General features: G+C 42.8%; 1 protein-coding gene across 2 annotated transcripts in view; it reads right to left on the bottom strand.

The window, feature by feature from the left end:
- fibcd1b (fibrinogen C domain containing 1b) overlaps window positions 1–22,252 on the bottom strand; it is a 99,647-nt gene extending 77,395 nt beyond the window's left edge. For both annotated transcript variants that reach the window (XM_076158741.1, XM_076158742.1), the window contains exon 1: window positions 22,181–22,252. In XM_076158741.1, coding sequence (XP_076014856.1) covers window positions 22,181–22,252 — 72 coding nt within the window. The remainder of the gene's footprint in view (window positions 1–22,180) is intronic.
- Between the last annotated feature and the right edge of the window lie 3,522 nt (window positions 22,253–25,774).

Here is a 25,774-nt window from a genome sequence, read left to right as displayed (position 1 = left end):
CTGCCCATGTCTTATTGAATAATTTCACAAAATATACAGCGTGGAACCCATCGGAATCCCTTAGTGTGCGGTAGATATATGCCAGTAATCTCCATCATCAAGCTGCAGCATGACTATTGCAGCCTACTAATCTGTGTGAATAGGAGGTGTAACGTTTAAAGCATTTGTGAAAATCTCATCTCTACTTCACCAGAAAGATCAACATTCTAGTATTTATCTCTGAACTTAATCCTTCAGCTGCTGTCGATTGATTATGACAGTAGAAGTCCTAATGGCTTCCATTAGTCCAGGGAATCGAGAAAGATTCATTTTTTCACAAGACAGCATAATCCAGACCCAGGATCTGATTCTGCATGTCACCACTCCCCCTACAGGTCCGAATGATGCATTCATGTGAACAAATGATCAAAGGGTAAATGTCATGTTGTTTGTTTTGTGAAATCACGACCAAAAGCACCATGGACAGGGCCTATGGTCCTGTAGTGTATCTCCGAAGCGATGGCCCGTTTTTATCTTAACTCACAGGCCATCTAGTCTTCATATGGACCAAACAATATGTTTGTTCATGTATATGACACATGTATGAGATGTGATTTACCACATAACTTACAATATTATGAAGGTTCCCTCCACAGTGGAAAGTTCAAGCCCTCCTGCCCATTCAAGCAAGGTTAATGACTTGAACAACTTCTACTGCCTCCCTCATAAAACAAACAATTACAAATGATTGTGGCTTGGACTGCTGGATATAATGAGAGAGATGTTTACAGTGTCAGCGTCGATATTCTTTCCCAAGGTCCCAGGGGATGGGGCCTGGGTATTTTTGGAGGGCATTGTCGATGTGATGGGCAGCATGGCAGCTTTTACCGACTTCAAAGGAACTTCTTTTGTCTGTAAGTGATGGCTGTTAATACGGCTACACACTGCAGTAGTTTTTTTGTCATCGATTTGCTCTCAAATAATGGCTATACGGGGAACCAGGAGTGGCATGTCCATTTTGTTACTAAAAATATCAGTTTATACAATTAAAATAATACAAATCAGTTCAATTACTTACATGTACACTTTATTAAACACTGTAGCGCACTTTGTCTTAACTATTAGGAGCTGTGGGCAGATACAGTGCGACGTCCAGATGCGCAGTCTAATGCTTGATAAAGGGCAATGGCAGGCGCTTCAACCGGAATAGTGGTCGTTATTTGTCAAACCCTACTCTCCTTTGCCGATTGTTTGCATTTGCTCAGGCGCCATTTCAGAGGCAAATACAGATAACAACACACCGTTACAGCCAACTAACTAAGACACCTACACTGCAGAAATCAGTGTCATGTGATGTGAAATACGTGATTCTCTGTTTCGGTTCAGTAAAGAAGGAGTACGGGGACTCCTCAGCTTCATTTACAAAACACAGTCAAGTGAGTCTGCTTAAATGGATGCATGCACAGAGAGAAATGCTCTTCACCTTCAAACTAAGACAGCATGCAGAGAGAAGAAGACAGGGAGGAGAGGCCAGCGGGGAACCAGAGAGATGACTTCAAACATAAGAGACAAATCACCCGCTCTACCCTCCACTGCTTGTCCTTGGAGCTCGCGCTGCAACGGGCCACACACAGCCACCCTCTGTCCCTGAGACAGGCACACACCAGATGAACATACCCTGGAATGCAAAAACACATGACCGTAGCCGCTATTACAAAGCACACAATTACTTTAAGGTCACGATGGCATCTTTGTAAGCGTGAGTCGATGTGGCAGAGCTCGCACAAAGGGCTTTTAATTTCACAGGGGTGTTCTGCCTGATATAGTCGTCTCACTTTCTTTCAATGTCCAGGCGCAGAGTGCTCGCTCACCCTTTGTAACCTGATATTAAAGCCTGCGCAGACACAACCCAAGCCATGTAGCTACAAGATCAAGCTTCTCCCAACCTGCAAATTAAATAATATGCAAGACACAGGAAGAGCAGGAGTGGAAGAGTCAAAAAGTGATGACAAATATTGATTAAATAAGCTTCATTGACTATGAGGGGAATCAATAAGTAAAATGTTAGTCACAGGTCATGTGTTTGGGTGGGAGGAGTCAAGGAGGCAGAACTGTGCTGCAACAGGTACAAAGGAGGAGGAGGAGGGAATTGTCTCTTCGATTCCGCCCACTGCACACTCTTACAGACTTAAGATGAAGAACCTTTTTGTGTCCATGTGCTTTGTCTGAACAATGTTGGAGGCTTAGGAATGACACAATAAAAATCCCCGGAGATAGTACAGCCTCTCAATGTAAAATTGAGGTCAGTTCAGGCGTTCCAATCTTCTCTACACTAGAATCACCTCCCTGACTACTTCCATTTTCTAAAACACGGGTGTTATGCATCACACCTGCTATCTGGTGATGTGTACGTGTATACGAGGTCGAAGTGCAATCGCTGGGACATTAACGTTGAGGATGTTTCAAAATGTATGTAATACAAAGGACTGAGAGAGCTGGTGGCCTTCACCATTGGGGGCCTGGTACATACAGGTGAAAACAAGTGCAGAAGGGCTACCTCATTTCCAATACAAAAGACGTCAACGCCACAACATTGGGGAACATAGCCAAAATGGAGGAAAATATTCCTGGGAAGTGGGTCTGTTCCTCACACAGCAGGGGACCAGAGCTAGGGCAAGATAAACAATAACTTCACAAGGCACATAGTAATCGGATGACATCATACCCCCTCTCTATTTAAGTACATCCAAGGTACATTTCTAGGAGTTTCCCAGTAAGCAGGGGCTCCCACGCATACTGTGTATTTGCACACAATTGCGTGTTAGACTTTAAGGAGAATCCCAGTAGGCAGGGGCTCCCACGCAGTAACGCTGCGTTAAACTGCTCGTTGCTTCGTGACATAGACCAAAAGTACATTTGGATTCTGGTATACTTTGTGATGGGAATTCAAGTGTTAATGACTAGTGATATGTGTTTAATCTGTCCAAATGTAAATACATTGATGATTGTTAAACTTTAAAATACTTCTGATTATCTTTTATGCGATTGTTTGAGTATTTTCTACAGGACTTATATTTCCGTGTTTCTACGGCGACGGGATCAGCCTTCTCGGCCAGTTTGAATTAAAGTCAGCGTAACGCACAGCAATCTCTGAACTGATGCGAACCTGATCATCGAGATAATTACTAACTGAGGGGGACTGGCATATTGGAAAGAATTAGAATGAATGACATTTTGTTGGTCTAAGTGTATTGCCTGTTAAACATACTACATGTTAAGTATAACCATTCATGTCAGTTGATAGGAGTATAGAGTAAATCAGTTTACATTAATCCGAACCGCTCCCGAGCGTATGAGTACGCCCTGTTTGAACGAATAATCTAGCTTCAGTGTAATTAAGAATGTATTCTTAATGCTAAATTAACCCTCGAATTCCCATACTAATATAACGATTGGACACTAATATCTTCTTATTCTCAATAGGAAATTGGCGATCTGCTCACATAATCAATCGATTAGGGACTAAATGATCAAATACTTATTATCTTATGGAGTCAGATAAACCAGAACATTACACTACAATAATAATAATCTCACGTTGCCGAAGTGGAGACTCAACCAGCCTTCCCCGCAACAACTCATTGGCTGCCGTCGTTGGATCAAGGGCGGGACTTCCGGGTTTTACAGACACATGTCTCACCCCTCTACCCATTTTCAGGTCAAGGTGTCTCCAATTTGATCATTGAATTTGGATCATTTGTGCTCCTTTCCTTCATCCGTTCTACACACTTCCCTTGCATTGGTGTGGATTTAGTTAACACAGCTTTTTGGTCTCCTTTCGTTCTTTACATCGGCTAAAAAAACTGGCTAAAAGGCATAAGCACACACACACACACACACACACACTCCCACACACAGACAGACCGATCCTGCAGAGGTGTGTCCTAATGGTTGAATATAAATGCAAAAGCAGCACTTCTGTAACAGTAAAACACTTTTATCACTCCTACAAGGGCCCATATGAATGAATCGCCCATCTTGCCGATTCTTCCCCGCCGCACACAAAAACAGGACTATGGTAAAGGGAGACTTTATTTTTTTTATGAAAAAAATGTTAATTGCTATTGAAAATGCAGTTTTCTTTGAATCTTTTGTCACGAATAATCGAAATAATTCCCATCAAGGAAATCTCACATTGTACCTTCACAGACTTCACAGGCTTTCATCTCTCTCTCTCTCTCTCTCTCTCTCTCTCTCTCTCTCTCTCTCTCTCTCTCTCTCTCTCTCTCTCTCTCTCTCTCTCTCTCTCTCTCTCTCTCTCTGCCGTGCTTCAGTTTCTCCTTTCGAAATTGCCAGCCACTTACAATGCTGATTGCAGTCTCAAGCACAGTTAAGTGTGTGTGAGCACAATCGCACAGGTACCAGCTACACACACGCACACACACACACAGTGGCTCACAGATCCACGTGTGCATACCACAATCACTCACCGCACACGCTCATACACAGACAATTCATACACCATGTTGCATTTCAAAGACAGGATGCAGCTCTGCCCATCAGCCTTGCTAGTTTAATGGCAGCGCGATAAGAAGGCAGACGCTTCCTCTGACACACAGAAATGAACAGCTGTCTCTTCTTAATGTATACATTTGCATACATGACGCTGAGCAAGCCATACAGGAACTCATAAATAATACATGCCTGTTATAGACACTGGAGCCTGTTCCAGCTGTGACACTCCTGGGAAGGCCTGATGTGTGTTTGCGTCTTTCTGCATCATCACAGACATCTATCTCATATGTAAGCGACTCTGTTGTACGCATGCGAAACCCTCCATCTTTGCAGCTTGACCTTGGCAATGTGCAGATTTTTGATGCTGCAGGTGCAAGACAAACGCAGCGTTTGTCTCCTTGACTGCGTCTGTGTGTGTGTGTGTCTGTGTTCCTGATTGCAACTCTGAGTATTAATGTGTGCGTGACACTGAGTGTGCAAAGATCATGTTTGATGGTTGAGTGCTATTGGGTGGTAAGTGCTGTGTGTTCGTTGTCGCCCTGAGGGGAATTCCTGCTGCACTGGATATTGGTCTTCTAAGGTCAAGGCGCTCCTACATTAACTCAAATCCCTCATTGTTGTCGATCCAAGTATTATCCACGGCACTTTGAGCGGAAGTCTCGCCTTAGCTGAACTAGTGAAAGATGAGACAAAACATGTAAAAAGAAGAAGAGAGTACTACAGCGTGTTATTCCCTTATCTCTTCAAGCAGATGTGGGACCGAGTCATAACTGAGTCTCTGATTCTTGGCAATCAAGTCTCAAATTAAGCTAAAAATTCACGTCAAGTCCTCAACAAGCCATCATAACGTCAGACAAATCCATATCTGTCTTGATCGGTCCGCTGCTGTGATCTGACACAAGAAGAATTCCATTGCCGTGACATCTGTTTAACTCCTCTTGCCTGTGAGCTGTTTTGATTGGTGCATTGGTGTATCTAAAGGTAAAGATATGATTCCAGTTGTCATCGTCGTATTTCAGCTGTGATTTGGGAACATTATCAAGTTTTTCCACAAGTCCACAGATTTTCAAAGACTGCTTGTACTGCAGCAGGGTTGTTTTTTTCAAGGTTCTGTGCTTTAATTAATGATTCAAGGTCCTAATTTTTATTGCTTACAAGCAAATGTGTATCCAACAAGCAGCTGTGTTCCTGCAGTGACGTCGTAGTGGCGCTACTCAGGCACAGTAAGGGGCTTTGACCGTGATTGAAGCTTTCTAAACTGATGTTCAAAATAACCTCTTGCAAACAATAGTCAATGAGTGTAGTATATATTGTAGGTACGCACACACACACACGCACTCACACACGCTGGAGGGGCCTCTTGATGCCATATGAGGGGGTGTGAGCACTGCCACTTTAGATGGCGGAATCAGCAGCAGGCAAATGTTGATGAAAGCTGTTTCCCTGTGAGAATAAATACGCGGTTAGGATACTTTAGTGAGGCTGCTGATTTGAATTAGTACATAGCTTTGTCAAAAGGGTAATAACTGCACACTAATGCTGCCAAAAAGGCATTAAAACTGATGAATGACTGATAAAATGTGAAAAATAATGATTGAACATTAAAAATGAGGAGAGCTCTTCAAAATATGATTCTTTTCATTGTGTTAATAAGATGTTTTCAGACTACTTGTGTGTTTGTGATCTTCTGCTGGTTTGTGCGGCTGCAGCGACAAAATGTTGGCTGGTTTACAGTACCCAGTCTTAATTAGTTTGCAAATGTTTTTTTTAGATAGATAGATAGAGAACAAACTTATGATTGGATGAGTTGCTCAAGGCAGAACCGGATGCAATGTAAGATCATTCTGACATCATGATCAGTGTAAGAAAAGCCTTTAGGAGAGAAGACAAGGAAGAACTGCGGGGCGCAATGTAGTGGAGAGTAAAATGGAGGCACACTTTGTTCTGAGAAAAGCCGAGGTCTTGAGTCAACAGTGTGAATCCGGAGCTGGCAAACACAAGAGCAAAAAGCGGTGGCTGCCTCTCTGGGTGTTTGTAAAAAAAAAAAAACGAAGCAACTGCCACAACTGTCGTCCTTTTTTGTGAATGCAGTAAAGGCGGTGTCAAGGAAAATGTTATCCAAATGAAGTAGAAGCCAAGGATGATATCAAAGCAGTGCGACTGCATAAATAGACCGGTTGAGGGTGGTAAGGAGGTGCTAAACAAGCCGTGCCCTGGGAATAACAGACAGGCTATTTACTATGTTTACTCAGCTGGAACTGTATAATATGTCAGAGTTACTTCATGTCTGACAGGGTTTTCAAGCCAACAAAGTCTACGGCGAGTTCCACATGTTAGAGGGACAAACAAAAGGTAGATACTTTCATCGCATTTTCCTCTGCAATGTCAACAGAACAGCATCAGGCAATCACCCGAGCAAAACCAATCTTAATGTCAGCTCCTGTGGGAGGATTACACCAGAAAAGACTCATGATTGGAAGAGATTTATACCAACTCGTTCAATTGATTGAAAATTTGCTAATGGGAAATCAAGGCATTCTTATGGAACTGTGTTTATCTAATTAATAAAGCCATTCAAATCCCTCCAAATCTACGTCTGGGCGCTGAGACGTTTTCACGTTGGTCCCTTATTGAGGGCGTGCGGACATTTTAAAACTTCAACAGGGAAAACTTAATTAATGCGGCTGTCTGCTGACAATTTCTCTGGAGTCACAAGATTAAACCACTTCATTAGTGTCTGGAGAGACAACAGACACGAGGCGAGAGTGGCAGAGCTTGAGCAGAGAGGAAGGAAACGTAAGAGTGTGCTTTGTTAGTGTTGGAAAGAAACACTTTAAAGACAGTAATTATGATGCTGAAAGAATGTAATTATTTTTTTCCGGAATGCCAGAGGGCTCCTAGTGTCTCCTAATAGTGATGGGTGACAATCTAATAGAGCACAGATGTAAGTAGAGCACAGGGCTTAATTGGTGTTTAAGCCTAAGTGCCTTGTCTGAACATATCCGGGCTCTCTTCTAAATGTGTCGGCAGCAGCGGCACCCTATGATTCAGGCTGGCATAATCTGACAAATTTGATCAGGGACAACGGGTATCACGGCGTGTCTCACGCAGCCTGACAGCTTGCGGCAACCCAGGACTTGGGTGTCACGGGTGTTCTGAAAGCTGGTTAAGCGACCTTTTGGGTTCCCAGTGCCCTCGCCACATCATAACGGGATAAACAATTACGCAAATACAAGCACAAACTTTCCACAAACCTCAAGGATGGCTCGGTGAGGATTTGCTGAAAGTTGCACTTGTCAGGAAGACACATCGAAGGCGTTTGATAAAGAATGATAACAGTTTTACTATTGAACACATTGTTGTGATGAAGAACTTTTTCTTAATTAAAGATATATTGGCTTTTGAAAGGTGGATTTGGCATTTCTCTTTAATAGGACAGTAAGCGTGCAGACAGTGAGAAATCACACCCTAAACAACTTTTCTCACATGCAACAACATGGCAGAATAAATGATCCACTATAATGGATAAACCACTTTACACCTTGTCCCTGCTTTTCCCAGGGTGCGGCTATGAACGGAGCTTTTTGAAAAATGAAGTATTTCTCTGTGTAACTCCTACGGGAGAACCGCAGTGATGAGTTTAAATGTCTAGACTCCTAATGGAAGGCTTGGCTGTAAAGAACAAACCCAACTCAAAAAGTTTTTCATACTTTTCCTGTAAGCCTTGGGTGCATCCTTTCCTCACCAGCATAATTTCTCTCCTTTCCGCTCAGCCACGGGGGAAAATGCGAGAATCTCACAATTTTGATTGAAATCATAATTCCATTTTATTACTTTCAGGGTTGACTTCATGGGTGAGTTTCCTTTCTCGGTAGCAGGGGTGCATTATCCTTTTAAAGACAACAGAATCTATGCTTTCCCTGGGTAGTGAGGAATTATCCTATTCACAGAACACAAAATGTTTTCTTCAGTCTCAAACTATGACAAATAACACAGGCACACAGGTGTATGCATTTAAAATTATCCGGCGACCACCTAGCAACCAATGAACTCTACTCACTAAAGCTGCCCCCGCAAAAAGACAGATTTTATAGAAACACTGGATGTGTGTGTGCTGCATCTTCTGAAGCATTTTCTCTTTTGTAAAGGCGTTATCAATATTACCACGTCTGCAACCAACTCATCTCTATTTGTTCAATGCCAGTGTGTTGAGTGTAGTTTCCAGATTGTCATTTTGAGCAACACATGATCTAAATCCCGCCACAGCGATGTAGCCGCAGTCACATTAAATATCTCTCAATATCGGCTTAGAAAAAACGATGCAGGTAATCGTCATAAGCGGTGTGGAGTGTGTGTGTGTGTGCGTGTGTGTCAGAGCCACTCCGAACACTTTGAACAGGATTTAGCCCTCTGCAACTTTCAATCGTGACAAGGCGCATATGGCGGATAATTGTTCTGAATAAGCTGTTGCCATGACGATGACTGACCCTTTAGGGCCACTGATGCACCCTCTTCGTGTCCGGACCGTGTGGATGGAGGCAGTTTTGCCTCTTTGCCCTCTCAAAGTGCTAGGGATTAACAATGTACAGCACGGTTTTAATCTCCTCTTTAACCCCTTCATCACTTTCGCCACATCTGGAGCCCTCTCAGAGTAAAGGGCACAGCTGCTCTGCCACAGCTGCATTTGTTTCACTGCCAGAGCGTCATACAAAATAAGATGCCATTCTAAGTAGTCATGTCATCCTATCTCAGTAATCCACTTCAATCCCCATCTCCATCGGTCCACCGCAGCGTCTCCAGAGTGATATACTAAATACACCGAGCCATCAGGGAGCTCTTTCTCTATCTGCTATCACAGCACGCATCCTCTCAAAATGGACAAACAGCCTTTTGACTCTGGAGATGTATGAAATCGAAAACAAAACTCGAAAGACAAACATGTCAGCGAAGCCGACGTGACATCTGTGAGTCATAATTGAGCGGCGACAGAAGGATGATTTCAGCAAAGAAAAAAAACAAGAATGTAAATATAAAAAGGCTGCGACATCCACGGCTCAGATTACATTTTAAATATGTTACAGTGAAATACATATGGTTGAAAAATGGCAGCTACCAAGCAACACTGAAAGCGATTAGGGATTCATAAATACAAAAAAAAATCATAATTGAGTCACTATTTTAGTAATCCGTTAATGGGAATGTAATCTGATTGCAGCTCTTCTAAATATGAGAATTGATAATGATTAATGATTTTCTCTGTTGCATATCACTGTAAATACCAACGATCTGACAAAACAATATACATGAAGTTAAGTTTGTGTTTTGGCATCTGAGAATGTGACTTTGTCTTTATCTCTGGACACTTCACGTGCTAGATAGTCAAAGAAATATTTGATAATGAGTACAAAACACTGCATGGGGCAGTCTATACATCATGTTGGTTTACTGCCGGGATTCAAAACCACTGCCGGCTCTGGGACCTCTGACCCACCCCTCTGCAGGTTGACAGCAGCTGTCACACCAGGTTAAAACCAGTCACACCAGGTTGGACCCCACAGCACAGCAACATCACAGCTATTTCAAAATATATAGATAAAGAATATAAATATTTATAAAGATATTTTTATCTATATATCATGATGTAATTTTCTCCACCCAGCTGGATGGTGACAGACACATTGACCCTGAGGTGAACAATGTCAGCCTATCAAAGCAATGGTCAAAACACCAAGGCCCCCCCGCTCTTTGGTTCTGCCTCCCACTGCCCCTCACCTCACCTCCCTCTCCCTCCGCCCATCATCATCATCCCTTCATCCTTCCCTCCTCCATCCACTCCCCCTGACAAGGCTGCCTCACAGTACTAAAGAGTTTCCCTCTTCATCCTCAACACATTTGCAATAAATCAATGCGAGCAGTGGGGCTGTAGAAATAGTGCAAGTCTGATTGATTTCTTATGTTAGCACATTATAGAAGCCTGTGAGGAGCCTGCCAGATTCTATTTCCCATTACTGCAACAGTCAAAACACAGTTAAATCCCCCATGTGCTATGGTTTGTACAATCACAGTGCTTTGGCCTCTCATTTGTTTCTCTGTGTGCGCAGGATGGGGTTTAGAATGATGGATAGATAGATGGATGGAGAGGATTAAAGAAAGATATAATATGAAACAAATGCAAATTCCCAAAGTAACATTTACTGTATCAGTGATTGTGTGGCGATCTGTGCCTTAGCACCACTTTTCACAGCCATTATACTTCTTTTCCACATATTTCTCATTCTCTATTTCAATCAATCATCTCCACGACTGACTGACTTAACGTATTAGTCAGCGGAACTGTAAGGAGGATATGACTAAAGGTGCCAGACGAACTATAAATACTAATTGGCTGTTAATGATTATCAGTGCAAACGATAAAAGACAGTCTCATCTAATAAGTATGTACACTTGTGCGATCTGAGGGCTTCCATGATTGTTTTTACATCTTATCTAACGGATCAAAAGACACTTATCAAGAGTGTATGAAATGTATGCTGCCCCATTCATTCACACAGAACCAAATGAAAAATCTGGAAAAGACAAACAGTACAAGGTACTTTCCCCACAAGGAGAAATAAGGAGTTAACATTCTTTGATTTGATAATCTCCTCATAGCTGCAGTGCAGTGCATTGGAAGCTGTGAAATTGTAATGTAATATCAAATATCTGTAAAGTCTGGAAATGTATGTGGAAGAAAACCGTAAATCTGTGGCATATAATAACTGACTGTCCTTTAGAAACCATTATTAGGGTGGAGAGAGCTGACTGTTTTGTGGACATAGTAACATAAGTAGCCAGCACTACAATAGCAAGAAATGTTGACAGGAAATGGGCTCCAGCACCCACCCTCACACATTCTGATATTAAAGGATATCTGTTTGCTCTGAGAAAAACTCTTTGACTTTGTGATGCATCACTTATGTATGAATGAATATAAGAAGAAGCATCACAGCTTTGTCTCGGCCACTTGATCACTAAAAACTACAATATATGCCACCTAAGGATTCAAATGCATGGTGAGAAAAAGTTTGTAAAAGTTTGGTAAAATGGCCAGAGGTCTCCCTCATAGACTCTCCTTCACCTTCCAAATGTGATGTGAAACTACGATTAGATGAAGATTAAGAGATTAAGATACTTTTATTGTCATATTACATGATCACGATCAAATCACACGCAATTGAAATTTGTCAGTGCAGGCAGGGCAGCCATTATACGGCGCCCATGGAGCAGTTGGGGGTTTGGTGCCTTGCTCACGTGCACCTTGGCAGTGCCCTGGAGGAAAACTGGCAACTCACCAGCAACCAGTTCACTTACTTGGTCCATACGGGACTCGAACCGGCGACCCTCCGGTTCCCAAGCTGAATCCCTATGGACTGAGCTACTGCCGCCCAGATCCTGAACTGGAAATCTATATATGTGCATGTGTTTGTGTATACAGTTTGATATACAGTATGTGTGTATGTGTGTTTGTTTGTCTGAGGAATATGTCCTGTTCTCCATGCTGAGAGTTCCACAACATCAGCAGAAAACCCTCAGGCTGGCAATCTGCTCCATATATCCAATCTAATTCAGACTTTGGTATTGCCAATTGGTGCAGAATTTTACCAGAGACAAACTGAATAGTATTTATGAACTCTCTTGTCTACAGTATGTCCTGCCGCAAGTTTGGAGATCACATTTAACATCACAATATATCATTAGATCCCGTTATAAAAAAGCTTAATGCAGATTAACAGATTTGAAGAGCTTATGTATAATAAAATAGAGCCAAAATAATGTAATGTAAATGTTTCCTCCAGATGATTGAGCTCGGGATGGTATTCTACCAAAATCCTTGTTCTATGAGTGTTTTTTTTATAATTGATGTAGAGCTTGAATCATTCAACGCAAGAGTTTTTGGGAATAACAGCATGCCACAGGAGTATGCCCTAAAATTTCTCATTTATTCAAATGTGCCACTTTCCCCCGGCACATCTGAATAATGACACAGGCTGCCAGATTGAATTTTTGATGATGAATAAATAATGGATGATGGTAGAAAAAGTCTGTTAATATATTAGCCATTGGTTTTTCATAAGTGTTTAATAGGAGCGCTACAATAAAAACCTTTGTGTGTCATTTGTGCGACGGTCTGCTTTTGTCCTATATCTTTAATCGCGCTTTGCTCTTATATCAGTGTGTCATCTCAAATGATCCTCCCTTACTTATTTCGTCGTTCTATCACTCGTATAACCTATTTCTTTAAGTTTCTCATCCCTCTTGCCCCTCTTGTCCCAGATGTAAAAAGAAATAATATAAAGAATCAGATCTTTGTTTCAGGCAAGTGAACATATTGTGTCTGTCAAAGGGAATTTGATTGTTTTGCTGTGCATGAATAATTCGGCAGTTATATTTTAAGCCATTCAGCTCAATAATGCCCAAACAGGTGGTTTGACATGAAAACTGTTTTTCAAGCAGACATTACGCCTTCTGCCATTTTAATTCATTTTTCAGTGTAATATAGCAGGGAGCGTATGCTGAACATGGATTCAGTCAGAACCTGAACCTCAACACTTCAAACAAACCCAAATTGAAGGCTTCATTTTTGAGTCGTCCTTTACTTTTACAAGCACACACAAAAGTTAGATTTTTAGACTTGTCAAACAAAGGTGTAAATAATAAGATCAATAATGGCTGTATTGTTGGCTCGCTGGCAAGGTCTGATGAGGTCGTTAATGATATTAGTTGCTACTGTGCTCGCCTCGCTCTGTCTAAATGTCAGCGTCCTGTGTGTGTGTGTGCTTGTGGGAGATATACATTTGTCGGGAGTTTGGATGACAAGATCAATATCAATCTCCTATCTCTGGGTCAGTTTGGATACAATGTACAAAGTAGATCCGAGACATGTCCGGCTCAGCTTAGCAGGCGGAAAGCCGGCGGAAAGGGAAAAATGGTATCTTCCGGCGACTCAAATGTGGTGTTGCGTCTATGTTGTGTATTGTTTGCTAACAACAAACTTACTGATTCCTCGAGGAGTGAGGATGTGGAGCTCGGGGGAGGACTTGTGAAATGCTCCATGTGAAAATAACAATATTGCCCCCCAAAACATTCCTCAGGATCCCTGATACGACAGCAGTTCTCCATCTTGGTAGCACCTTCACTGCATGTTAACCATCTCGTTTCTAATTCGCAAAACCAGCTGTGATCATAAGCCAGACCCTGGTCTCATGTTCCATTCAAAGTCCATTTCCCATTTATTATAAACATTTTTTGTATTTTTTGACTCGTTAGATACTGCCATGGTGACTGATGTTGGAGAAACTGCTTTTCTATAAAGTTTGTGTTTCTGTGTTGGAGCCACTGCTTTGGCAGCCATTTTGTAGCATTTTTTTTCAATTTAGGAACTCGTAAATGTTGAAGTTGTGAGTTGTCTGAAACGTGACATCAGACCTTGGACCTGAAACCCCGACGGAGCCGAGAGGCAACATGTTTTCATTTCGGCGACACTTCAGGTGATTTCAATGATTTCAATGATCAGCCCACACTCAGCGCGGAGGAGCTAATCAGCAAATTCAGCAGGAAAAGGGTTCAGGCACATAAATGTCCATCGGTGAATCTATCTGCCCCTGGATTCAGATATCGAGTATTTGCATCCTCTCCACTGATGAAGAATCCCTCTTTATGGGAACGAGGCTTTCTTAGCCTTCGTTCTTCCAGTCAATTAATGCCGCTATTAACCTTGAGACACCTGATGGTGCCTCGGGCCCTGATGACACCATTATGTTTCTCCGTTAGCTTAACCAAGTCATTAGCAGGTAAATATATGAAGTGGGTTTACTGGGGGAACGAGTCCATTTGGCTCAAAGGAGAGCCAATAATGTGATTTTGGAGCGACGACCACAAGTAAGAGGGTTACAGAGCAACAAAGCTCCATCACGGGGTCTTTGCCGGATTTGCGGCGTGATGGAAAGTCCATCCATGTAAATCTCAGATGCCACACTCACAATTGTCTCTGGCTCGTCGCCTAGCCGGGTGTTTATCGTCACGTTTGCGAGACTCCGCTGCCTTACGTGAGGTTAAAGTTTTACCTTCTCACCCTCCTCCTGCTCTCTGGATCCAGTCGTCTTCTGCCACTCCAAATCCAGAACCCAGACTAGATGGATTGGTTGATTAACTTTCACTCCCCCTCCCTTTTGTCATATATTATTCACTGTATTCCAGGGTCTAATTAATTCCCTTATTATTTACTCTTCAGAGGCTGCCTTTCTCAGTCAGAGGAGTACCCTTAAGTGTGTGTGCGCTGGCATGTGATTTGTTGTGTTTGTGCACTCCGGTGAGATCTGGGATCCAATTCTTTTTTTTGAAGAAAGACTCATTTATTGCTCAAGATCGTGTTCTAATCTCACATCTCCGCTTGATCAAAGCGTGGCGTCACATGAATAGGAGCTCTTAAACTCTTAGATTGAAATCGCCTGGAGGAAATTGGACAATTCTCACTGTAGATATGGTGATGGAGCCCAATCTGTCAGCCGAATGGGCCCGGTAAGTTGTCCATCAAGATGACTGAACTCTGTAACACACACGCCCAAAGTCCCTCCCTCTCTCCCTTTCCATCCTTCACTCTTCCACTGTAAATCATTTGAAGCCCAGTTCTTTTCCTCCCGTGCCTCTCGGAAGGCCTTTTCTGATGCATCTTGAAATGGCAATTTAATGGAAGAATTGTGGCGACATTTCAGAACCTCTAAAATTAAAAATAATTGTGGTGGAAAATAAACATTTTCTTTTCCTTTTCCTTTACTCTTCCGCTCACCTTCAGGATTATTGATTTCAGAGCACATAAGGCAAAACAGCGCACACGCACACACACATTCACGCAAGCATGCAAGGGGATGAATCCTGCAGATGGAAATATAATGCCTCAGACTTCCATTTCCTCCCCTCTCTCTCTCTCTCCCCCCTTCTAAGTCTTGCGCACACACACACAAACACACTTTTAGCTCTTCTACTGTGACACTCTGCCTATCAGGTCAGCTTGCTGACACATCTGTCGATACATTGCTCTGGGAGGTAGTGTATAACCTTGCCCTGTGGTCCCCCCTGTGCTCCCTGCTCAGCTTCACTTTCTTCACATCCTTCAGAGATCGCAAGACATCAAGACTAAACCAGTGGAGGCCGAACGCGTATGGCCACACACACACACAGCTCAAATAGTTTGTGCTGCACCTCAAATCAACTCAATTACCAAGAACCATGGATTAATTAGGCGCAATTACTTTCCATTAAAGCACTGTTTTGAGTGTTAGAGCGCCTTCGGTGATGCTTTGGGGCAATTTCTTGTGATGTGTAACCAAAATGAGTCTGGTTGAATATGTGATAACACTCCCTCCCTTCTTAGGGCTTTATGGGATTTTTAGCAGCTGGAATATTATGTGCATTCATTTTTCAAAGGTATACAAACTCTACTCGCTCTTTATCGCTCATTAGCCCACCTTTTTGTTTTTTTCTCCCCCATTCTCATTCAAAGATAACTCTGCCTCTTTGTTTATTTTGGTTAACATTGCCTCTTGACTTATTTGCACCCTTCCGCTTTCGATTAACTGTTTCCATCCTCCTCCTTGTTTCCCTCTCTCCCTTGTTGCCACCTTGCTTTACAAGAAACCCGATGATTGAATGAGACGCCGCTGTTCATGTCAGCAAAAAATGCAGAAAGAGAGAAAACAAGGGGGGGGGGGGAGAGACATGGGAGAGGCGCAAGGGTCAGATAACAAAGGCAGATAGAGGATGAAGAAAGCTAAAAGCACAAGAGACGGCTGCCATCATTTACAACCTTCAGCCTTGCAGATCCCTGCACTGCACAACATGACTCCAAATACCGTTTTCCATTAAGGCACTGCATTATTTTTCTGTGCTAAATACCATTTTTCCTTACATAACAACTACACAGTAATGGCTCGTTACCACTTTGATCCACCAACACACACTCTCACATGTTTATACTGTCATTCTAGCAGCTGGGCTTACAGTGAGGTGAACCATTTGTTTTTTAATTCCAATGCAACCCATGTATCCAGTTATACAGAGCAGAGTCTGCTGGATTAAATGCATGTGTATAAGACAAAGAACTTATTTTAATGAATTGAGACTTTAGAATATAACAGACACTCACAATCTGGCAGCAAGTGGATGGAAGAAGGGAGTGCATGTGCTGTCAAGTTAATGCTTGGCAGGTGAGCAGGCTGAACAGGTGAGATGAATGAGTGGTAATCAGGAGGGAGCCTGGAGCGATTAGGGAGGAAGCCACGCCCATAACACCGACACACACACACACACACACAGATGCAGACGGGGGAGACAGGAGGCACAAGGGAAAGGCAAACAGCTGGAGACCACAATTTCATTCCGAGCTGTGCAAAATGGTGTAACTATCTGCAATGCTTAAATGATTTACAACGCTCTGAACAGGGACAAGAGTAATTGAGTACATTAAACAATATACAATACTTCCAATGAATTCCTTTTGGCATTAGCTCTTCAAGGGTTTGAGCCCTTTTGTTCCTCTATCGATGGATTGAGAGAAACAAGTGATCGGACACACAATTGCAAACTGTCACTTTTGTCAACACGATTGATCATAACCAACAAGGACAGGATGGCGTGGACTTGGATGGAGGATCTCTCCGTCGATCTGCACTCATCGCTTCATATTGTTATTACGTATATAGTCGAAATGAGTCTTTGAGTTTTCACATGCTCAGGCAGTTGAGAGATGAAGGCCACACAGGAAAAGATAAACCAGCAATTCAGCAGCGTTTTTCTGACATTTTACTGAATTTGCCAGCCCTACATTCAAAATGTGGCCTTGTGAGTCGTTTGAGTTGATGTTCTTAAAAAAGTTTCGACGACGTCCATTTCCAACAGAAAGAGAGGGAGAGAGAGACAGAGAGAGCGAGGGGGGAACTGTTTGTCGTTAGAGCTCTACTATTGCCATATAGTGGGGACCCCCCACAGGGGAAATCACAGCCCAGTGAACCAGGAAGCTCTCCGTGCTCCACTCTGCTCCGGCCTCCACAGCGTCTCTACCTCCAGCCAACTCAGCAGGTTCATCAGATTGACAACGTTATCCACAAAACCGAACTGATGTCACGCATACACATACGCGGTCACACACCTTTCTACACGCTGCTGGAAGCAAACTGCAGCAAGAAGAACGTCTAATAAACTATATCACACCTAATGAGTTCTAAACATTTTGGGAAATTGCAACGAATGGCTTCAAAAATACTTTCTGACCAACAATTTAATTCGACTCAGATCAGCAATATGCCATTACTAAGAACAACATTTGGCTTGCCAGGATCTCACTCGTGTACAAGTTGATAAAAGTTTGATGTGGGTCTTGATGCTCTGCAGGTGGAAAGTGGTGGAGCCTCTGATCCATCACAGGAGTCCTTTGATTAATAAAAGCTCTAAAAAGATCAAAACGCCGGAGGATATATACCAGCCCGGCGGAGTTTAACAACCTGGCAACCCAAAGGTTCTCCGCCTTATTGGATTATCATCGATCACTTTAACTTTACCATATATGATAAATTATATAAATATGTGCAGAGATACATAAACCATCTATAATTCATGCTTTATTACAAAGTGGCGCCAGGATTTTCAGTCAACATCATTATTAATTTAAAAGATCTACAGCACCTTCTGGTTTTCAACAACTTTTCCATGATGTTTTCTGTGTGGATGTTATCGCATGTCTGGCAGTTAGTTTATTTTGTTGATTTTTCATTAATGATTTGCACATGTCACACGCAGAAAAGATTTGACAGATTATATCACAGATGAATGTCTCCTCTAACAGATGAGCGGCAACACAGCAGAAAACAACCAGCATGCAATCATCTGTTGAAAATAATGATCACAGCTTTGGGTTGTCTCCATCTTGTGTGTGTTAGCTTGTGAGCTGGCCAGGTACTGTACAACTGCAGTCTGTGCTACTATATTCACACACTCTCCACACACACACGTACACACAAACACACACACAGATACCCCTTTCAGTGCTTTGGAAAGTTTGCAGTTCCTCAGAGTGCTATTGATTACCACCTCCAACCCTGAGAGTGGGCTTCCCCACTGGGCCCTGGTGAGCTCTAACCTGCTGCGTGCGTGCATGCAGTGCATGCAGTGCGCCAAGGCAGAAAAAGAGACAGGCATAGATAGTGGATACATGATCAATACGTATAATGTCAAAATACATGTATGTTTATCTTTACAACTATATTTTTACAGCACAGTATTTGATCATTTGTGTGAATTAATTGTTTTCTTTCAGCAAATCATCAAAAGTTATCAAGGCCTCTAATAAGAGTTTGGCAACCTTTTCCTCATCCTTCAGTCTGAAGACAAAGAAGATTTCCTTTATTGTTCAATACAAAGACTTGATAATTCAGCTTGAATATTTTCATTCAGGCCATTCACTGAAAACACTGTTACTTACAGCAGCCATTTGCTTCTTTCAAGTGAATCACCTCAGCAACTATGTGCAAATTCAAGGGTTCAGTCTCCAACTCCCCACTGAAATATCCTCATGTATTATCCAATACATGTGAAGTCTAAAGGCCTGAAATGCTGAATAGAAATTGCATGGGAAGGATTCACAACAGTGGAGTTCACAAAAGATTAGCTATTTAATAAAGTGCCCATCCTTGCCATTTTTTGGGCCCGTTACGGCACAAATTGTAAAGTAACTCACGTGTGTTTGTGGGTGCTCATTACCAGGAAAGGTGTGATGTCACATAATTAAACAAAGAATAAGCACGTGACTGAAATTGAAGAGTTTGTATAATTGGTAAGTAAATGACTCCTGTGAATGATTCCTTGAGTTAATTTATCGGTTTGAATCCACCAATAATTCCTTCGATCATTGCTAATCTGACAGACAGGTGGTTCGTTAAATTATCACAACGCCTACTCGTGCTCCTGTCGCATCATCACATCAAAGCCAGGATGCAGGTCCTTGATCAACGTTTGAACTCAGTCACGAGCACCATGTGGTGATTTCTTGGTCTCATGTGACTAAAAGATGGTGAGGTTCAGGGCTGCACCTAACGATTAATCTACAGATTATTTTTTCGATTAGTCAAGGGGGGGGGGGGGGGCGCAGGTCAGTTCGCCACCCCTGTCCTAGTGAATCATGCTTGGTGGGCGGAGACACCAGGGCCACACTTTGACTAGCGCTCCGCGATGCTTTCACTTTAGACTGTGGGCGACTTTTTTTCACCGCTGCTTGTTCTCCGGTTGCGTGCATGCTTCCACCTGGCACAGCACTCTTACGTCATTATGACACGTCATCCCACCCCTAGTGAGATTTGCTTTAAATTTACAAAAAAAAAATTAAACGTTGCACTCCAAAAGTTTGAATAAATGCAAACAGATTTCATAACATTTTTAAAATTCTGAATTGTGTTGAGGGGAGAAGACGGGCGTTTGAGTGAACTTCAGCAAACTGGCAACCCTTTGTCATAAGAGGCCCTGTGTGATACCAAGCCTAACAGAAAAAGCAGCATTACCAGACAAATATTAGGTTGTGTTTTGTAATATCAAAACAAACAGGAGAGGCCAGGAGAGGTGTCTTTACCCTACACTTCCCCCTGAGTCTGAGATGACAGTGTCAATAACAGCGGGTTGGAAATAAAGGTTTGTCTTTACTGTGTAAGATTACAGTGGGAGACAGCCACACACACACAGAGAGAGAGAGAGAGAGAGAGAGAGCGCGAGAGAAAGAGAGAGAGAGAGAGAGAGAGAGAGAGAGAGAGAGAGAGAGAGAGAGAGAGAGAGAGAGAGAGTGAAAGAGAAAGAGAAAGAGAAAGAGAAAGAGAGAGTAGAGGGACAGATAGCAGCATTTTCATCTGCATATTCTAAAATCTCTTGTTTCCTGGACATATTTTGCCTTTTTGTTATGTCTTATCTTCTCAGTGTCACTATTATAGGCCTTGTGATGACATTTTTATGGTGATCCAAAGCTTTTCTGTCTGACAAGATTGGTGGCTTGGAGTGGTGACTCATCTCACAGAGCCAATATCATTTTCTAGGTTAAAACCAGGGGAGGTTAATGTGCTTGATATACACTGGATCCATGCGTAAGTGGTGATGAGAAGAGGCAAATCCACTTGCATCACTGCTTATGGCATCACTGGACGGAAAGGCAGATTAGCTGTATGAACGACAATGTCAGTGCAGGACATGATGTTGGTATCCCTTGTACCTACCTAGGCAATCCCCTCGTAAAAGGTCCAGTTCAGCATTTAAGAGGATTACACGCAACCATGACAAATACCTGTGCCATGACTCCAAAGACACAAAGTCAGATGTAGTAGTATAATCGACATGAAATCGCATGTAAAGCTCTGTTAAATTGCCATAAAGGTATCAGAAGAAATCTATAACCTGATTCAATCTGCTGTAGCTTGGTGTGTGAAGTAAGCCCCAATGAGACAGACCGTCAGCGACCACTTCTATTGATAGGCAGGCTCAAGGATGTAATTCGGTTTAGCACCAGTAATTGCCTTGGAGTGGAGCAATAACAGATCATATAAAGCTGTTTTGTTGGGAATGGCAGAGCGACTTGTGTTGGCTGGAGCGTATCTGCAGGTGAGATTTGGATACAAACCTGCAGCACCTAATATTCCTCATGTGTTTCCAAACCTTTGAATCTTATATGCCTTTCGGTTTCCCATAAAGCTGACATAAGGCTGCATCAGCTCAAAAGGGGGCACATGTATGCAAGCCTATACGTGAGACATGATTCAACTTTGAGGAAGTTTTGCAAGTTTTTCTTTCCATGTCTAAACTCAATTAATGTTGCATCCGAACCAATTCACCCCCTTGAATGTCTTCATGCTGGGAGGATCAATCTACCCTCCGTGCCATAACGCACAGAGCGCTAGTGCACACAAATTGTGATGCACTCTTCCAAGTACGTTCAATAACCTCGCTACTGACCTTGTGAAAGTATATTGACGAACAACACCACCCTCCTCCTCTTCCTCTTCCTCCATCCTATCCAAAGTGAGCTTTGCGCCGGACTGCAACGCTTTTTGGGGCACGTCCGCTCCTCTATCTACTGTATCTACTCTGCTCATATTTTTAGACAGAGGTGCAGTTCGGGAGCATTTGCACCCCTGGAATATGTTTCAACACGCTCAATACCAGACAAGGCAGCGCCGAATGTCAGCCAAGATGCGCAAACCCTCGGCCTATCCTCATTGACATGTATCCCCTGATGTGAACACTATACTAATTCATCTCTGAACACGTTTAAACACACACACGACAGACATGATTGAACAGCAAAGAACAAACACAAACAGAGGATCATGTAGGTTCCGATTTGGCTTATAGACAGGAACACAAGCATGAGGAGTCAAGAGAAGCTCATCTGAAACAACTGTTTCGAGCAGAGATTATTCACCCCAGGACGCGCGCACACACACGCACACACACACATCCCAAACTCATCCAGTAACACACTGCACCATGCGGATGCACCATTCCTCAGAAGCCGACGTAGCGCAGCTGATCCCGTGTGTGTGTGTGTGTGTGTGTGTGTGTGTGTGTGTGTGTGTGTGTGTGTGTGCGCGCGCGCGCGCGAGAGAGAGAGAGAGAGACGTACCTGGTTTTTATGCCGAGTCCCATCTTCGAGTTCAGAAGAGCTGTTCATGGTTCCCCATTGGTCATTTACCATCCTCCGGTGAATCGGTCCAGCAGGAGCCGCCTTCCGGGGCGGCAAAGAAGAAGCGTCCGTTTTCAAGTGTTTATCTGTGATGTTTGTCCTACTCCATGGGAAAATCTTTATTCCCTTAGAGATATTCCCTTTTTAAAAAAGCAGGGATAGACTACTTCTGTCGCACGACCGCCGCACACACGGCGAGTTTAGATTACGCACCAAAATATTTAACTTAAATTCCTCCGCGAATCTTCTGAGTATCTGGTGCTTATTCCAAGACAGAAAGCAAAAAATAAAAAAAACGCTCACAAACGCATCATAGAGACACTGGATTTAACGAAACACAAACCCCAAAAATCCCAGTAACACCGGGCGCAGTCGTCTCTATTCCATTCCATATAAAAGGAAATCTTTCGTTCTCTGAAATTACAAAGTCCAACAAAAGCGCTTGTCCGCCCAATTCAGTACCCAGGTTACTTTTTAGACGCCGGTGCTTCCTTCAGACTGTGTCCAGAGACGGTTGAGGATGTTTTGGGATAGTGCCGGTGGTTGCTTCAACTGCCGCGTCCTTGATACTCGCACAACCCGGTTGAGTAGACTCCAGCGGCGGCTCCGGGTGAGACGGAGCCTCCGTGACGATGTTCCGGCAACGGTTGACTGATGCTGCCCGATGAAGGTGTCTCTTTCCGAGAGCTTTTGACAAGTCGGTTGCGGGGGGGAAAGCTTAGCTTAGCGCGCTCCGCTAGTTTGCCGCGCGCGGGGCGGTCCGTGCCTCCGACCATCGATCAATGCGTCCCTCCGGTACGCGCCGCGCGCTCGTTCCCTGCGCCGCCCTGCCCTCTTTTTACGCGTCTGCCACGCCGCGCCGCCACACCGCCGTCTGGCATAAACGCTTCACTTCCACCGCGCCGGTAGTCCCTCCTATATTAACAGCAGCACGTTGTGGCAAATGGAGGTGTGATGTGTCGACTGCAGCCCCGTGTAATAGGTTAATGTAACATTATCCCTGGATCGGACATGCTGATAAATCAGAACTGCAGAAACGCTGAGTTTACATCATATCTTATCCTAACTACATATTACTATCCCAAGTGTACACCACTGAGTAATTTTATAAATAAATAAACCAACAGCCATAATCAAACGGTGGCAATTAGAAAGGGAATGTTTTTTTACAGTCTGCCCTCTGGGATCTTCAAATAGAGCAACCCAGAAAAATATGAGACAATATTACAATGCAACAGCTGACTCCTTTCACAAAGCAATAACATGAAGCAGTAATAAATAATAATTTGGGTCTAAGATTGAGAAATTTCAGGGTGATTTGGGTGCAAATAGTGCCAACATGTGCGAGACAATGAGAAGATGAGAAGAATGAAGAAAAAAATGCATTTGAATGCAAGACGTTCATTAAACATTCAATTTCAAATCAAGCAGAGCATATGGAGGAGGAGGAGCACATTATTCCACTGAAGAGTGTGGCAGACCTGAGAATAATGAATGAGGATTCATATTAGATGTTAGTTTCTCCTTTGCAGGTTTTTATATTGGCTCTCATTATTGTTTGATGTTCTTATTCTATATTCTAGTTCATTAGGATCCACAGGAGCCTGAATAATCCAGATGTACATGAACCAACAAGTTGGCGTACGTCAGCAGTTTTTCATGTCACTTTGAGGTGATTAGCAGAAACACACAAAACATGGCATCCCTCTCATCTTTACTGTCTGGTGGCACGCACAGGGCTCTTCTTTTGGCCTCAATTTGGCTTAGTTTGACGGGCAGACGATTAAAGGAATATAACCACTGGTGCGGAGGACTACAGCAGCAGTAGCTGGAGTGAGATAACTCATCTCTGTAATTAACTTGTTCTCCCCAAAGGCAGGACATAGAAGAGGAGGGGAAGGAGAAGGGGAGGAGGAGGAGGAGTAGGGGTTATGCAAAACAGGGTCACTGCTGCACAATGTGCCTTGTCAGCATGCCTGACATCCACCAGTGGATTAAGGGTATAGCTCTTGAGGTGAAACAGTTTGTCATGAAACAATAATGCTCTGATAGAAGCAGAAACTGAAAACTTTGCACGCCTGAAATAAACTATTTAAAATCTTATGTTGAGTTGATAGACTTCTTCTTTTATTCAATCATACAAGAGTGATGCATCACAAGGTACAGTGAATACAGACACTGGGTTGATCTCAGAGCACACAAAGTCCTATATCAGAGTGTGTAAGGGTGGGTCCAAGAGCAGAACAGATGTTGCATTTCAGACACATCGCTCAATGGGTGGGTGATACATCATATGTAAAAACAAACATATTGACTGACTGGGGCAAAAGGCAGTTAACACCAAGTGCCTTGTTACACCCTGAGGTCACGGTTTGTATTTGTTGAAAAGGAACAATGTGCAAACAGAGCACATTTTGATTACTTGAAACAGGGGTACTCACTTTGGTGTTTGTCCTTCTGGGGTTTTGACATAAAAATGCAATAATATACCGATTTCCTTTGCCATGAATGAGCCATGACATTAATATTGAGGGAAACAGAGCCCTGCCAAATGCACAATGGAGCGGAATGTTGCACGTAGACCCTTGGAGGCTCCAGCTGGAGGTTGGGTCACATCTTTCTCTAATATAGGCCTGTGTGTTTATGTTTGTATGTGTGGGTGTCCATGTCTGGCCACCTCTGAGCCACCTGCCAGGTCTCCAAGGGGCATGAATGCACAGAGAAAGATGGCGCCTCCCTGGAAGAATGCCTCATCTAAACAATTTGCTAAAACAAAAGTTCTTTATTGCCTTTATAATGTTTGACACATCCCATTAAAATAGGCACACAGGTTTATGTGAGGTCTCCTTTGAGCTCTGCACTTGTTCCATTCATTGTTCCTGTCAGGGATTTTTTTCTCTCTTCTTGGCTGCTGTTTTCCTTTTTTTCTCCAAGAACTTTCACGCATGAAGTGGCAACAGGACAAATCCACAGAAGTGTGAAGAACCAACAGAGTGAACTGCCCTTCTAAAAATGCCAAGTCTATAATTTGCTAAATGACTGAGTTTCAGAAAATGCATAAAGAAATACATATGAAGGCGTTGATTGACAGGGGAGAAAAAAAATGGATGAAGGACGACAGAGCGGAACAGAACCGAGACTTGAAGTTAACTTCTTTTCATTGTCGAAATCATCTCGACGTGGTTTCGTGTTTACAAACTGTTGTGAAGGGCTCAGAGAAAATGGACAAGATGACAAGCAAGTATGGAAGAAGGTTTGGAAATCAATCATCACATTCTCGCAGCGATCTGCTCTATTCTGTCTTTCTGTCCATCATACTGACATTTATATGTAAACAATTTGATGTGTACTGGAAAAAGACAGAATATTTCAGAATATTTCACCTGTTTTAAGACAAGACAAGACTTTAAGGACTTAATGCAATACAAAAATGTCATGTTTGTGTCATTGATTTTTTTGAAATAGTTTAACTTAACTTGTTAAGTCAAAAAAGATGTTGGAATATTGATTTATATACAATTCAACCCATTTTCA

The sequence above is a fragment of the Genypterus blacodes genome, unplaced genomic scaffold (assembly GCF_046128005.1).
Source record: "Genypterus blacodes isolate CSIRO-AG114 ecotype Tasmania unplaced genomic scaffold, CSIRO-AGI_Gbla_v1 ptg000085l_1, whole genome shotgun sequence".
NCBI classification, from domain to species: domain Eukaryota; kingdom Metazoa; phylum Chordata; class Actinopteri; order Ophidiiformes; family Ophidiidae; genus Genypterus; species Genypterus blacodes.
This window is presented reverse-complemented; position numbering and strand designations above follow the sequence as displayed.